The 17,105-nt window shown below is 40.4% G+C and overlaps 1 protein-coding gene across 1 annotated transcript in view; it reads right to left on the bottom strand.

The window, feature by feature from the left end:
* Positions 1–16,927, bottom strand: part of SPOCK1 (SPARC (osteonectin), cwcv and kazal like domains proteoglycan 1) — a 265,682-nt gene extending 248,755 nt beyond the window's left edge. The window contains exon 1 of the mRNA XM_029962976.1: positions 16,670–16,927. Within this exon, the coding sequence (XP_029818836.1) occupies positions 16,670–16,837 (168 nt within the window). The 5' untranslated portion in view covers positions 16,838–16,927. The remainder of the gene's footprint in view (positions 1–16,669) is intronic.
* Between the last annotated feature and the right edge of the window lie 178 nt (positions 16,928–17,105).

The following is a 17,105-nucleotide window of genomic DNA, read 5'->3' as shown; positions in this document are numbered from 1 at the left end:
TAAAGAACAGAAAGGAGATATTTTGAAAATCCAAGATACTTTAATTCTACAAAAATCTCCTTATCGAGGACATGAACCAAAATATTTTATAACTAAATTTTTGAGGAAGTACATCAACTATCCCTCTGTTGTTGATGAATATTTCAAATATAGGATTTTAAATGTCAGTGCTGAGTTTCCAAAGGGAGAGAGCACTGCCTGAAGGATAATCTATACAAGTAACAGCCCTTTCAGAAACACCAACATAACCTTCCATGAAGCAGGAAGATATTCTATCTGGTTTACAGGGACATAGCTTAAGGCTAAAATGGTCATAAAATGGGTAAAAGTCAGAAAACTGGTCACCAGAAGGAAAAACAAAGGGCAATTAATTGTTTTTACTTTCTCTAGACACCTAAAAATGGAGACAGGAAACATCCATTTTTCCATTCTCAGACTCTTCTCAGCTCTAGTATCACATTAAAATTCAGAACTCCAGAAATCACAGAAGTTTGGCCTGTGTTATCACAGTCTATTATTTCCATGGAAGAGTTCAACACGCTGTAAGGCATTCCCACAAATCCCAGCTCACTGCAAAGTACAGCAGAGGAACAGATGGAATATCAGGTATTTCTGAATGGAAACTATAACAATATCACAGAATCATAGAATATGTCTACTGCAGCTGACAGCAAGGACAAAGGTAACAAAAGCTGCTTGCTCTGCTCCTGAAAACATCTTTGATGACAAAGAAACTCTTAGAGAACAAGGTAAATGTACTCTAGAGATGGCATCTCTATAAAGTGTGCATGAAGAGTCCTGAAACATTTCTGTGGAAAATGCTACAGATTTTTCAATGAGAATAAACAGTAAAACTTACCCAAACAGGTTTATATTTAAGTATAAAGCATCTTAGACAATAGCTTGAATAATTGTGGATAAGTGTGGGAATAATCTTCATGCAAACAATCTGCCAGAGACAGTTTTAGTCTGGGTTGGTTGGGTTTTTTAACCCCAGGGGTTTTTTTATCCTTAGAACCTCAGCAATAGAGACATTAGTGCTTCATATATATGTATATAGTGCTAAAATACTCAGAAAATGGCAATGGATCCTTTCCACTCACATCTCAGGCACATCAGGATTCCTCTTCCAGGGCAGTCATCCCAGTCAGTGCAGAAATCCCAGTGCTCTCTTGGGATCAAACTGTCACAAGTGCCAGAGGATTTCGTGGCCTTTCCCACTCACCCTGGCCAGTTATCAGTGCTCTCCCAGCACCAATCCAGGAGCCTTGCCAGGGGCACAGGGATAAAAGCAGTGTCAGCTGGATATTCTTTTAAGCACTGGCTGGTAGTTTGCCATTTCATTTGTTGGGTGACACAGGCCATACTTTTGGTCTGGCATTTCCTTATTGCTTTTATTATCCAAATTACAGTGACAGTTCCTACTGCTTCACTTTTGGGAATTTATTCTGAAATTCTGAAGCATGATCTAAGGTCTATCTCTGCAAAACAGACTTATTTTTCTTATACTCAGCAGGGTACAAACAAGACTGGAGAGATTAAAAACCCATATATTTTGCTTTGCTTTTCAGAAAGTCAAAGCTGAAAATAAAAATAAAACCAATTATGTAACACAAATGATGAGGCTGGAATGAAGGAACAGCTATTCCCATAGCACTCCAGCTTTTGCTATTTCCATACTGTGTTCATGGGAAAGCAAAACATAAAAGAAGTGCCCTTAACTAAGCACAGAATTGAAACCAGTGCCAGATTTACAAGGAGTGAGGAACTGGAAGACATGGGTGAAAGGCCAGGTAGGTGCTGTGTTCTATGCAGGAATATAAAGAAGGTCACTTACTGTCCCCTACCCATGTGGTCCCTTGTACAAGGCCAGGAAAAGGGATTTGTAGTGCTCAGAAATGGTATGTAAAGGAGGTGGGAGGAGAAGGAGCTGTTTGACCACAGCAGGGTGCAAATCTTCCATGCTTTGACTTAACAATGCATTGACTTTGTTAGAAAGCTCAGGAAGGCAGCAGTTCCCCCAAATCAGAAATTCACCCTAGAAACAGTGTTTTGGAACAAAATGGGCCACAACTTTCATTCTCCCAAGGCAGCAAGTGGAAATTTGCTATGTGAAATTCCTTTTTATTTTCCCTCCTGTCACTCCTCCAAATCATTAACAATAACTTGTTACTTTACAAATTTACAAATAATTGTTTACTCCCTGTCACTGGATTTCATTGGTTTTCTACAGCCCCACACCAAGCATATTTTTTTCATGTTCTACTGCTGAGCAGAGCCACTTAATGATCTTTTTAAACACAAAAGCCAGATCTCCCACTCTGTACCTTCCTGAGGTACATCCCCCATGCTTTCTCAAACTACCCCCAGCCAGTGATCACAGAATCTCCCACTAGTGCTGGGAGAGTGGATTAGGTGGCCTTCATTCCTTCCTCAGCTTTTTGCCCAGTCACAAGTTACAGCCTAGGCTGGAAGGAACAATTCCCAGCTCAGCAGGCAGTGGGAAGCCCTGTCATTACAGGGAACACTCTGTAATTCCTCAGCCTTTCAAGGCAGTTGAAATTTGAAGCAGCACAGCTGCAGTAACCTCAGATCCTGGGTGACACGTTATTTTATCTGTTCCACACTTTCAGCAATTAAGAAACATCTTCTGAAGCCATGAACACACAACCAAGAGCCACTGATCTGGTTTTCAGCAACCACTACGAGAAAAGACATCCTAAAAATTCACTGACAGCTTCAGAGATGAGGGAGAGAGTGGAATTCTACTGGGCAAAGTTCCTATGACTCATGAAACAGGCTCAGGCAGTTAAAAAATAGCTAAATAATTTCTGGAAATTCTTGATGAAGGAAGTCTTTCTGACAAGCCTAAAACAGCTTGGCCTTAGTTCTGTTATGGGGCAACTGAAATTATATTGCTTTTGTGCTCTTGCAGCTGAATGCTAAGATGGCTGCAATGGTGCTGCCCAAGAACATGATGGCTGTGACTGTTTTGATCATCTCTAAACTGAAAATACCTCATTTGATACTAAATTGAAGATTTCTAACCCAGTCAACTGGCTTAGAGGAGGGTATTTCTGAACCATTTATGAGGTCTGCAGAAGGAAAGGGACCCAGGGAAAGTCAAACCCCACAGTGACACTGTTGCTTTAATTTAATTCCACTACTGACAACATTAATTGGTGATAAAGATTAACTATTTGTACTCTAAGATTTGTATTGGTGAGCAGCCCTTGCACAATGACAGCCCTCACTGGACCAGCTTCTGCATGAGCAACACAGAGAAGTGTTTCCATCCCAAGAAGTTTACAACCTAAATACATTCAAGAATTAAAAAATTCCCCATCAAGTGAACTGAGCAAAACACTAACAATTCACTTAATCTTGTCAATGCAGAAACTGGTGCAGTTGGAAAATTAATTTTTCCATACTGGAAAAATTTTGACTCAGTTTTACATGAAAATTGAAAATGAAAAATTTAGAAAAGTTTAGGCAAGCACAAACCTACAGGTTTATTTTGTGAATTCCTTACTGTGAGGAGATACAGGGAGTTCACGATGCAAAAAGAAAACATAGTTCACAATATATTTAAATTTATAGTTCAGCATTTGGAGAAAAATAGGAGCTATCAAAGACCATTTCACTGGCTATTACAGATATCCTGCAAAATATTACATACATAGAGGGAATGGCACCACTGTTTCCACAGAAATATTTTATGTCTGCATCCATAGAGTCTGCAGGGAGAAAGTGATACAGTTTCACAGAGAAAGAGAATATCCAATTCACTCTGACTTGAAGGTAAATACAGGTCATCTCCCAGAGCTAAACATCTCAACATGGGGTCATTTATCTTTTTTTTAAGAATAGATAAAAGAAAAAAAAAAGAAAATATGATCTTGACCAGATTGGATGGTTGCAATAATCCATTCAGCTCCTTTGGGACAGACACCACCATATTTCTACTTTATCGATGAAAAACATATTCAGCTTATTTTTCTCTTCAGCACCCTTCTCCTTGCTCTTTGCTCCTTAGAATCCAATATTTGTAAGTTTTGAATTTGGAACACGGAATCACCAGCTAACCAATCAGCCTTTCCACCCCAGATCTCATCACTCTGAACATTATCCCACCCGAACCCCAGTGATTGTGCCTGTAGGGCTCCCACTGCCTTCTGAAAACATTACATGGAGCAGAAGAAACCACTCTTGTTTTGCCCTCTGGCTTTCTATGTGAAACAAGTGTCCTGGTGAAATGCTGACAAAATCCTCTCATGTTTTCCAGCTTTGAAAAATTGTAGCACAATGGTAATGTTGGAAGCACACAAGCAAAATACATAGAGAGGTTTTTTGGGTTTGTTTTGTTGGTTTGTTCTTTTTTTTTTGTTTTACTTACTGCAGTTTGAGCAGAGAACTGAATTGTTCCCTTCTGTGCAGAAACAGGACGAGGGAACAGGGAAATCTTATGGACATTTTGCTATATTGCCCCTAGATATGAAACCACACATAAGAGGTTTCAGCTGTGCAGGACAGTAAATGTTGAAATTCCTCCTTGGGCAGCACAAGACATGAGCATCAAGGAGATGTTTTGTAACTTTGGATGTTTTCCATGCTTTATATATGTCCTACACACTAAATTACACCAACTGTTATAAATCCTTTTCCTACTTTACTGCTGCACCACTGTGTTAGAGCACAGAGCAAACTCCTTCCCAAATAAGCTCGCAGCAGCTCACGATCACTCCATGGATTCTCTGTTTTAAACTAAGCTTTAGCCATCTGTTCCTCTGCTAATTATGGATGCTACAGATATCCCCAACTACATTGCAGGGGAAAAAAGTGATTAAAGTGCCTGTATTCTTTCTACAGAGCATCTCTGTGGTTTATCTCACATTAAAAGCAGCACCACCCCCACCCAGCACACAACACACGAGTCCCTCAGCAGGAAGACCACAGAAGTGCCCATGTTTAGAGCTCCTCAGCTGGCAATAAGCCAGTGGTGATGGCCTAGAGTCCAAAATGGGTTGTGTACACTCAGCAAGACAAGCTTTACAGCTGTGCCCAGAGTCACTCACACATCTGAAGGGGGCTCACCAGGAGCTTTGCTCACAAGAGCTGCTCCTGCCCAGGTCAGGGTCAGCAGGTCCTGCTCAGCACACAACTCATTTCAGTTGTATCCTCACTAAACCCCTTCCTGTTCTCCTCTCCCCCTGACCTTAACACCATCAGCAGCCTGGAATTTTGGAGCCCTCCCTAACTGAGTGGAACACAGTTTTCCTTGTCTGCCTCCTTCCCAGTCTGTGTTTATAGATTCCTTACCTAGATTCCTACACACACAAACTCACATCACATTCTTTGTTTCCTCTTTCTGCCAGGCATTTTCCATGAGGAGAAGCTGCTGGGCCTCAGGAAAGATTGTTTCAGCCATGATTTCTTACATAATGGAGCATGTCTCCATTTCAGCCTGACTCCTCTATCTGCATCCACTAAATTATGCAGCAGTCATTTGCCTATGACACAGATTGGGGCTTTTAAATGGGTTTTGGTATCAGGTTTTTTGTTTTGGTTTTAATTTCCTTGCACCTATAGTTTCTCCTTTTAAAGAAAAACTGAATAAAACACGTTTATTCTCTCATCGCTCTTTCAGTAACTCCTAATTTCAGGGGAGCTTCAGCCTTAAAATCAGCCATGCCCTAAGGCTTGATCTCAGTATCTGATTTTATATTCACATATCTCCTTAGTGAGTTCAAATTTTATAGACAACCTTGCATCATTCTGGATGGAACACACCAACTGCACCATTCCTGATATATCAGTAATGGTTTTGCCATGATGGGGCAGGTTTCAAAATTGCTTCCTGTTTGCAGCTTCTTTCTTTGCTAATAGAAACTGCAGCCACATCTGTCTGTGCTTGTACTGCCCTGCTGTAGTGGAATATTGCTTATTCTTGATTCCTTAGGGCCAGATTCTGCCATTGAAATGTGGATGGAAGTACCCCAACAGAAACTAATGCTAAGTTTGTGCAGTTACTTAAAAAAAAATACTGATAGCAAAATATGGCCCATAAGAAGTTGCTTTGATTTTTTTTCCCTTTATATACAGGGATAGGTCTATTGTGATGCCATATGTTGCTTTACAAATGGAAGTTTCAATATATTTTAATATGGTTCTAAAATTGTTTATATTAGCTTTTCATGGGTGCTCAGAAATTGTTGCTTTATATCCATTAAAGTTTCTTGTACTTGTGTTCAGTCCTCTTTTCTCTTTTACATTGCATTGCACCTGGATGGAAAATGCTGGCTCACAATCTCCAAGAGCACTATTTCCAGGGGAAAAGGATTACCTTTCATCTCAGGTTATAAGAAGTTCATTACAACTCCCAAAATCTTTGCTTTGCCAGGCATTTAACATTTATTCAGATAAGACAGAAAGCACTTCTTCATGAGAAGAGCAAAGGCTTTATAAAAAGGAGACTAGATATAAAACAGATATCTGTGTCACGGAAGGATCATCATTTCAGTCCATCTTGCCTCATATTCCAGTGAAAATAAACCCTTAAGTGTCCTGTTATATCCAACTTAACTTTGTTATATAAGCATGAAGAGACTAATAAATCCAGGCCACTGATCTGAATCACCCTCTACTTCATTATGAGCAAAGATATCTGGTTTACCAGTTTCCCTCATGCTGCACAACTGCTGTTCTGCACACAGCTGACAGAATGCAGTATTTTTCCAGTTTATATTTATTCTAATTAAATGTGGCAGGATTTCCTTCTGGATGCTGCTGTCCTGAGTGAACCATAATGTGGAGATTCATGGTTATGTTTAAGGAATAAGGCAGACAGTTCTGTATTTAAACCACTGATTATCCCATGCTTACAGATATCCCTGCTGAATGCAGCACTCTGGCATTCTTTTATGGGAAACAATTTCTTTTTTAGACATACGAAACAAGTTTTAAAATGATCAGTGGATTTAAAAACCCTAAGAGTCATAAGTTTCACTAGATGTAGTTTAACTGAAAAATAAAGCAGATACAGGGAACCTGCTTTGCCTAATATCTCTGTTTTAACAGGAAATACCTAGTCCCCTTCCAACATGATATCAAACTAGAAAATCTTTACCTAGCATCAAATAAATAATAAATAGCATAGCCAGCACAAAAAGGATTTCCTGACTTCATTTAGGAAAAACTGAATAAAATTTATCCCCTATATACCTTGAGTGAAGTTAATGTTATCCCTCAGGAAATGAATCTGAGCCAATAACACTGCTGTCAGACATGGAAACATATATCCATGGGAAGAACAGACCTGGATTCCAGCACAGAGGAGAACTGTCCTGGGACATATGATATCAATTTGAGTGTTAGATCTGCCATTGGCTTGATGGATAACTCTGAACTCGCTCTATCCTCTGCTCCCACATCTGTCTAACGTAGATATACCTCCTTGAGCACATCGGGATGAGGACTGGACAGCTCCTGGAAGGCACGGCTGGATCCCCGAGTGGATTCAGCACCGGACAGTTCCGGGCAGGGCACGGCTGGATCCCCGAGAGGATCCAGGACTGGACAGCTCCGGGCAGGCACAGTCAGACCCCTCATCTCCATCCCCGGACAGCTCTAGGCAGGCACAGTCAGACCCCTCATCTCCATCCCTGGACAGCTCCGGGCAGGCACAGTCAGACCCCTCATCTCCATCATGACATTTCTGGTTATCCCCCAAGAAATCTCAGCATCAGAATCACATATTTGGAGCTGGAAGGGGCCCCCGAGGATCATGGAGTCCAACTCTCAAGTGAACAGCCCACCCAGGGATCAAACCCACGGCCCTGGTGTCAGTAGCCAGGCAGTTCTGAACTCTCCAAAACTGATTTTTATTAATATTTACCAGTTGCAATCAGATTCTACCAAGAACCTTAACATCTTGAAATGAAACATCAGTGTTTCTGTACACACAGAAACACTATTCTAAAAACAACATTTTGCACTCCCTTGAAGAAACAATTCAGCTTCATTTCTTCTTAACCCTGCAATTATAATTTTCAGCCTCTCTCCTACACTAGTCACTAAAATTTAAGCATCCCCCCCTCTCTTCCAGTGATTGCAGCTCCTCTACCTTTCTGTCTCGATCTTCTGTTCAGGTTCAAGTTCTCTAACTGCTACAACTTGAAGAGAAAGTCAGAAAGGACAATATACAAACACTAGGAAACAGTGCTGAAATAAATTTCTGAACAGACAACGGAACACAGGCAAGGAAGGATGAAGACAAATCTCCAAGCTAAAAAACCATATAAAAATGATGCTGTGCAATTTCAAATGAAACTGTATACACAGCTGAATTTCCTGATTAGACAATTTCAAAGCACAGACAGACAAGTATCACTGCCTCTATCAATCCCAGTGTTAGCCAGAATTCAGCTCTAAGCCATGATATATTGAAACCTTTTTCAAAAACCAATCTGAATATAGTTACTCTAAGAGTAATTTTTAATAAAGTATTTTTCTATCTACCCGGGAGAAAGCAATCAGTGAAGTGAATTTATGACACAAAGTTCATTAAGAGGACAGTGAGGATGGCAGAATTAATTGATGCCCCCGTGTACCTATTTAATGAGAATGATTTTCTGTTACCCTGGATTACAAACCAAGCCATAGAAGTGACAGATAAAGACCAATCTACTCCCTGCCAAAGCCTCTATTCAGCAGCTTAGCAATTTATCTGTAAACTGAATTTTGAATCATATCTTAGCCTTGAAACTCATTAGACATTAGATGTTCAGTCCAAATCTGTAATTCAATTTTCAGCTGCCAACCTGCAACAGCAAATCCCCCAGTGCCAAGTGCTGCAGTTATCCACCTGATCTCAGAGTACTCACTTGAGCTGAGACTTGGTAACTTAGCAGCAAAAAAGCCCTACTTAAAGCTGGAAGAGTGAAGTGTTGGAAGTATAGAAAAATCACACTGGAGGCAGCAGCATCACCTTAACTGTGCTCTGTTTCAACTCCACTTTCTTTTTTTTTTTGGTTGGAAATGATAAAATGTATACTTTGTAGACTGTGGGTGTTTGATTTTCAGATAGTTTGATTCCTCCAGGGACTTCAAGGGAGCTTCTTCTATTTATACTGGTCAGACAGCTGATCTTTCAGTGTTTTCCAGTTCCACAGTGTCCTTCAAAAGCCAAAGAGAACTGTTTAATCCAACAGTTGTTCTTTGTACAAGAGAACAGGAAGATGAGGAACACAAGAATCAAATTCAGGCCTCACTAAAGTCTGTGAGAATTTGGTCATGAACTTCAATATAACCAAGACTTCACCCCAGCTCCTTTGGGTAAATCTCATTTTTGGTTACATAAGGAAAGAAATAATCAAACAGTCTTTGAATAAACAGATGTTATCTTAAAGAAAAAAGTTTTCATATCCTAGAGGTAATATTTGAGCTTCGTTTTCCTCATGAAGTCCCACCTGTTGTAAAAGCAGCTCAGCTACTCCACCCCAGACAATCATGGATTTTATCCTCAAAAAATTGATAAAGATGCACTGACTGGAATTACACACCTCTAGCCTTGTGGTTAAAAGCATTCATATAAAGTAAACAGTTAAAATATTTGAGACCAAAAAAACAAACCAAAAAGGCAATAATCTCCCTGATGATCAAAATGAGGTGTCATAACTAGGCTTTAACTTAAACTTTTGGCCCTTGAGAATAATGAACCTGTTTTTCTCCACCCTAATCCTGGACAATTTACCTGAAATAAAACTGGTACCCTTTGCCCATGGATACCTGAGCCTGAGAACAGCTGTTACACCACCAGACATCAGAACTCAGCCTCCTAGGATGACTCTCAATTCCATTTTATATTACACTGACGTGGTTTGATGTGATGTGTGGCTCATTTGTGAGTTTTTTCCTTTTATGACAGCGAATTTCCCATGAATCTGACAAAATTACAATTTAAATTTGGATTAAAACAAACCCCTATAGAAAAAAAAATCCTACTGGGGGGGACAGGCCAGGGATAAGCAGTAGAATACAAGAATGGTTGCTCTAAAAATGCATAAAACATGTTAGTGAAAACTGTGAATCCACAGAATTTCATGGCAGGGATATGATTTGTGAATGCAGTCTACAGAACACTTCTGTAAGTGAGGAAACTATTAAAGTTATCATTTGAAACATATCATACAGAAACTCACAGCCTAGTTTGGTGCTGACCTACTTAACTTCAGAGTCTCAGGTAATTCCAAGGGAAGCTGGATAAGTGTCAGTTAATTACAAAAACCTGGCTCTCTGTACCTTCCAAAGTAATTATTCTGACATAAATGCCATTATTTTCCCCCTTTTCCACTGCAGAAAGCAAGTGCCAAATTTGAGAAGGGGTTTTTCAGTAAGCATATCTCTCCTGCTTGTAAGAAGCTGATTATGCACTACATTTGCACAGATTCAGTCTCATGTGTTGCTGTTCTTTTAAATTTCATGCAAGCACCTCTCAGCTGTATTTTCTGATCACATTTATATTCCAGCCCTGTCCCTCTGTTGAGTAAGAATTGCTGGAAGAGAACCTATGTCTAAGATAGACTTATAAATCACATTTTGACTCTGTTGTACTTCAGATCCAGGGGAATAACACACACCCCCAGTGTTCACCTTCAATTAAAGCTCAAGGTGGGCTTGGAATGAAAATCTCCAGGGAAGGTAGCCTGAGGTGCCTGTGTCCTGTCACATAACCCAGACACTTCCCTCACTGGTACAGCCATGATTTAGGCAGCAGCTTTTCTCCAAGTGTACTGTCACCTTCCTTAGGACTACAGATAATCAGCAGGGCCTGAATGGTTTCTCCAGGAATAAATGGATTGGATGTACCAACAACTGCATCCCAGGAAAACTTGTGCCTGCATTTTAGGTGAAGAAAGTAGAAAAAGTGATGTTCTGCTACTAAACTGTTGGCAGAAAAATGCTTCGTTCTGCCTGTAGATCTAAATAGAAAGTAGAAAAAAGAAAGTGCAATTTCAAAATAAGTAGCTTCCCCTTCTGGTGGAGTGGGGATAAGTTCAAATTGGAGAAGTCCTTGGCAGTGAGATGCCACTGAAGGGTGGAACTGCCAGGGAAGGGGCAGCAGAAAGAACCCAGGCTACAGAAATGACCTGGGAGCTCAAAAACCCCAAAGGATGAGGGAATACTTGGGTGTCACAGCTCAGGTTCCACCCCATGTATGGACAGGAGCAAGACAACCTCCAGGGAGGGGCTTTAAACCTCATGACACATGTGACACAAAAATCCAAGGCCTTTAGATCCCCCAAATCCAGGTTCTTTTATGACAGTTTACTACAGCATAATTATTTTTTGTTAACATACAAGCTACATATTGAAAATGAAGTGCTCATTAAGATAACTTTTAAATCATACCTGTGGGTGGAGTAACAACCTTGTCCCTAAAGTCAGCAATAAGGTTATTTTTGTCACCAATTATCTACTTGGCTTTTTATCTCAACTTCCCTCAATGCAGGTTTTGCTGCCCTTTTTTCTGTAAATATTCTGAAGCAGATCTACTCTTACACAATTACCTTGTGTGGGGTAAACTAATAGACCATATTGTTTTAAAACAGGCTCTTTTTTTCCTATGAAGCTGGAAGGCTTTTGGATCACCAACTCCACAAAAATTTGTCTTTCTTGAATTTAACTGATCAGAAGTGCTCACAATATTCATAATTAAGTATTCGCTCCTACACATTGTACATTTTTATTTCATCAACAGAACTAGAAATCTTTCATTTTCTGCCTTCCTAGAATATATTTGCTCTCCTCAGAGTGGCATTACTTTTGTAACTTAGATAACTCTGCAAATCAATGGAAGTACACAGCTTTTCCCTCTCATCCATTTCAAGTTGAGCTGCTGGGACCCAGAATAAATTTGTGTTAGCTCTCAATTCCATGACCTTCCACTTTGTACTTTTAAATTTCATTTCATTTCTATTACTCGAGTTCCCAAGGTCTTCCAGTTCTGCCTGCTTGGTATTCCAGCCCTCCTCAGCACTGGTCATGTTTTCCAGCTCCCTGCTATCAAGTTTCACTACCACACTTCTAATTTGGGGCTAAACAAATCAGAGAAAGGTAAGTGCCAACAAGGGGGAAGAAGTGTGAAGAGCCAACCCAAAGGACAAAAACTCATCAGTGGCAAAGCTGGAACAAAATAAAATCCTCCTAATCCTGTATTTGCTTTGTCACCTCTGATCAGGTGTGAGGAGGAATTTGCAGGCTCAGAAAGGGGATGTATATTAATCACTAACAAAATGGGAGGGGATGGCAGTCTCTGACCAATCTGGGAAATCTAACATCTAATCTACTTATAACCATCATCAGTAAGAACAGTTATATATAAATATATATAACTATTTATCCAGCAAGTGTGAGCAACGTTTACACACAGATGCTGACATTTCATGCCTTGCTCCTTAGGCATGCACAGCCTCAAAGCATCTCCAGGCATAAAAATGCAGGGGGTTTTAACATGATAGCCTGAACTGAAACTCTGTAAGCAATAAACTTTGGAGAAACAGCTTAGTTAATGCTCAGAACGTGGGCTGGCAGCCTGCCATGCATAAACAGGCACTGAAACCACAGCTCATGCCAAGCTTTCAACTTCATGGAAATTCCTTGGATGGTTTATACTGGATCCTCTTAGTTCATTTTACTTTTTTCTTCCCTTTTGCAGTTTAATCCGTGGCTAGTTGAACTTATTACCTTTTTTATATGTAAGCATTAATAATGTAATAGACATAAGTCCAAGTAGAAGTAATAGAATTAGTCTGTTCATATAATTTTGATTAAAGGCAGATCTAACACTAAAAGGACACTTATTCTGTGCCAAGACTTTATGAACATGACATGCTGCAGTGTTACAATAACATGTGTGGCTATTTGCATAAAAATAAATGTTTCTAAAGACTTATAAAAATTCACTCCACATTCAGCTGCCAAATCTGCTCTCAAGGTTTTACTCCTTTGGCTCCTCTCAAGCCAAAAGATCCCTCCCAACAGATTTGATCCAAAGATTGAGGCCTCCATATTTAGGTTCCTGATATCAAAAGGTCTAATTTGACTCTCATCTCTCTCATGTCTGTTTTTCCAAGCCTCAAATCTGCACAAGGGAAATAGCTGCAGGTCCTCCCTGGAGACTGTCCTTAGCTTATTTTTTTTTTCTTTCTCTAGTAATAATTTCATTGATTTAATTTTTACTTTTAGAAACTTACTAATCAGTAACTTAAATATGGACCAAGTCACATTCAATATATGGATTAGGTGTATAATAAATTTCATATTACCACGGATCCTGAGTTCTGTCCTTTCTTATTTACAGCTTCAACATGCAGTTGTGAGGAAGACAAATATTATTATCCCCAGCTATAAAATGGAACTTAAGACAGAGCTAAGATTTTGTCATTTGCCACATAGAAAGTCCATGGCAGACAAGCAAAAAGGGGTGGAAGACAGACTGGAATATCAGGTTTAGATTGCACTGAAAGCTTATTAGTACAACAGACATTACACAAGTAGTGATGCTGGGCAGATGTACAATATACAAGATTTTCAACAGCAAGTGTTTCACAACAGATCAGTCACATGGGTCTTACTATTTATTATAAGCTCTGCTTGTTTTTAAAAATGGAGGACTTGAAAAAATCAGCAAATTGTGAAAAGATTGTATTGTAAAGTATTGTTTTAAACAGATCCCTTGAGGCCTTTGGGAAATGATGACAGGTCTCCATTTCACACTGTTAAACTTAGTCAGATTTAGAAATTTAGCCTGATTATGTGGCTCTAATGCAGCCTGAGGGGGGATTTCTGTGCTCTCTTTTCACAGACTATAATGACTTCTGGGCCAATAAGTGCAACTACCACACTGCCTTTGCCCAAAAGAAATATGGGTGATAGTAAAAAAATCAATCAATAGCTGTCCTCTCAAATCAGGCCATATTGGCCCATAGCTCAATAAGGCTGACCTACCAATTGATTTTAACAAGAATAACTGAAAAAGTTGAGAGAAATTCAATTTAAAATTTTATATTCCATTACATATCACCTGTAAAAAAACCCTACCTAGTCCTGCAACATTATGCCAGATGTATGTGCACATCTGGGTGTGCAGATGTTTGTGCTGACACACAAGAGTTTAAAGTGGCCACACCCAAACCCAGCAAATCTTAGCCCCACACCTTCAGTTTTTCTCCCACTGTGCAGAAGGGCACAGTTATGTCAATATTTGTGCAAATATATTTATGCAACGTGAGGAAATTCAGAAAGCAACTGAAGGTAATTATGGTAATCACTGCAACCTCATTTACAAGGTCTGAAGTTGGGCTTCTGCCCTGCAGTAGCTGCAGTGTCAGACCCAAGAAGGTCTGAAATGAAACACTTCTCTACCCCCTCCTCCTGTGCAAAGCCCACATCAAGAACCTCATCCAGTCACAATGTGTGTAAAGCTACAGTTTGGGAAGGAGGGCAAAAAGGGAAGAGAATGTTCCTGCAAGTCAACAATTATGGTTGAAATGCTGGTCGACTCCACACCCAGCAGTTAATACTGTTATGGTGCATCCCCCAACATTTTAAGAGATGTTTTAACAAATATTTTAACAACCTGTCACCAACACAGCACAAAGCAAGGACCAGATTTCTCCTAACAACAGCTCTGCATGCAAGAAGGGCTGTCTCTGCCATACCTGCTATGTTGGCAGCAATTCTACCAATGGACACAGAACCTCTCACACAACATTATGATCCAGTAAATCATTTTGGTTGAAGACACATTATTAAGAGCTTAACTACATATGCAAGCTTTTTATATTTTCTTTTTGGAAAAAGCTTAGTAGGAGATGATTAGTAGTCTCTGTTAATTTGCTCCATAAAAGGTTTCATGAATAATCATATGCATTTGTAACATTCTAGTTTTGAAGCAATTAAATTGAACCATTAAGACAGCTGGATAGAAAGATAGCTAAACTTTGCATGAACTTTATACTATTTCCTTTTCTTGGTAGGCCACTGGTTAAGCTTGGTTTTTATTTTCCATAAAATGATTCCTCCTATAAAAGAGAGTTTTGGGGCTTTATGCAGGTTTTTAACATTTTCAGAAAGTCTAGAAAAGCATTCTCAGTTGTGACACCTTAAAACATGAGATATTCTTTGTAAACATCTTCCAGAGAAAGAAGAATAATTTCTCTGAAAGAGGATGAGAAGTTTCAAGGACTCCAGGTTCAATAAAAAAGGAAGAGGGAAGCAGAAAATGTAAAAGTAACATTAAGAGGGAAGCAGAAAATGTAAAAATTACATAAAAATAATTAAAAACTTTAAGCTGTGGGACTAATACAAGGCCTCCATTTGGAAGGAGACTGTTGAAAGATGTCCCTTGCCATAAATCTGTCTCTAGTTAAAAGTGTTTCCAGATTAATTTTTCAGTCCTTCATTCCATTTATCACTTTCAAATGCTGCCGAATTCTCACATCAAGTTGGATTCAGAAATTACCAAGTGAAATCCTTGAGTTCCCCAGGAGACTAAACCAGATACTGGCAAAGATTCCCTTGGAGTATGGTAAAAATGCACATTAACTGTAGAATCCCCTTTTCCAGACACCTATTACAGGAGAACTGCACAGTCCCAGGAGGTGGATGTGTCATCACAGGGACTTCACAGGAATGCACACCCTGAGAGAGCTGTGGATACCATTGCTAAGGCCATACTTTGTTACACTGAGATTCACAGCAGCATTTCTAAGACACAGAGATGACCACAACCACAGCAGAATGTAGAGAGCAGAAGCAAGGCAGAGACCCATTGCATTTAACTTTAATACTTTTACTTTCTCCTCAAAGAGTCAGATACAGTGTTAAGATCACAGAGACAGAAGCAGAGCATCAAAGTTTGACTTGTTAATATACCATAAATGGCCAGGTATTGCTAAACAAACAAATCCTTACAGAGTAGCACCATCAGAACTGCCAGCCAGCTCTACTCTTCCCTTTCCTGGAGTCACACTGAGCTCATAAACATTACCTTGCCCATAAACAATGCATTTCCCTTTCTGCCATCATTGACATAATACATATGACTGTATTCAAACAAGAGGAAGTCAAGATTTAATGTCATAACACATCTTGAAGTCACCCCTATTTTCCAGACTGAAAAAGAAAACCCCAAGCCAAAGCATTGCTTCCTCCAAGCCTATACCAGCCTCGAAGATCTCCACAAGCAGAAATGACAATAAAAACTGCAGGCAAAAAAAGCTTCACTGTTTACCACCTTGTGGCTTGAACTGGTAAGTATTCCTTTCTTATACACACACACACACACACACACATTCCATCCTTTTGCAGTTAATCAGCCTTTAAGCATCAAGCACAGAAACTTCACTCGAAGTTCCTCCCCAGAGGAAAATTGAAGACCATAAGCTCACAGTGAGACTGACACAGAGCCCAAGCTGCCCCAGTCGATGGGGTGATCAGGGATGCCAGGACCGCCTGTCCAGCTCCCAGACAGCTCTGAACATCCTTCACACAAGCAGCAACCGGTTGCCCAAAGCTGCATCTCTCTTCTACCCGCAGCTTCCCAAAACCAGCAGGAAGGATGCAACGGAACGAACAAGAAGCATGCGGCAAAGGGAGAAGTACTTACATCCCTGAATTTGTTCCAGTACTTGTCCTTATCGTACTGCGAGACGGTGCTCAGCCATTTGTCGTTGTCCAGGAAATTGCCATGATTGCTGTTACTCGTGATGATTTCAGGATGCCGGCTCTCCGCTTGCAGGAAGCACCAGGCAGCGATCAGCAGCACCCCCGACATCTGCAAGGAGAGGAGAGGAGCGGGGATGAGCGGAGGGGAGCGGAGAGGGGCGGCGGCTCCCCGGGCAGGGAAGTTTAGAGGGGACCCAAGTTGGGGCCAGTCGCCCCCCGCGGTCCTCGCCAACTTCTGGCTGCGGAGCTGCCGCGTCCGCCGAGAGCCCGCCGCGCCCGCCCAGCGCGGAGGGGCGGGGAACGGCGTCAGTAACAATCATAATAATAACAATAATAAAAACAGAAATAGACCGGGTCCCTGGGGCCGGGCGGGGACC

Source organism: Manacus vitellinus, unplaced genomic scaffold (assembly GCF_001715985.3).
Source record: "Manacus vitellinus isolate BGI_N305 unplaced genomic scaffold, ASM171598v3 scaffold_51_pilon, whole genome shotgun sequence".
NCBI lineage: Eukaryota > Metazoa > Chordata > Aves > Passeriformes > Pipridae > Manacus > Manacus vitellinus.
This window is presented reverse-complemented; position numbering and strand designations above follow the sequence as displayed.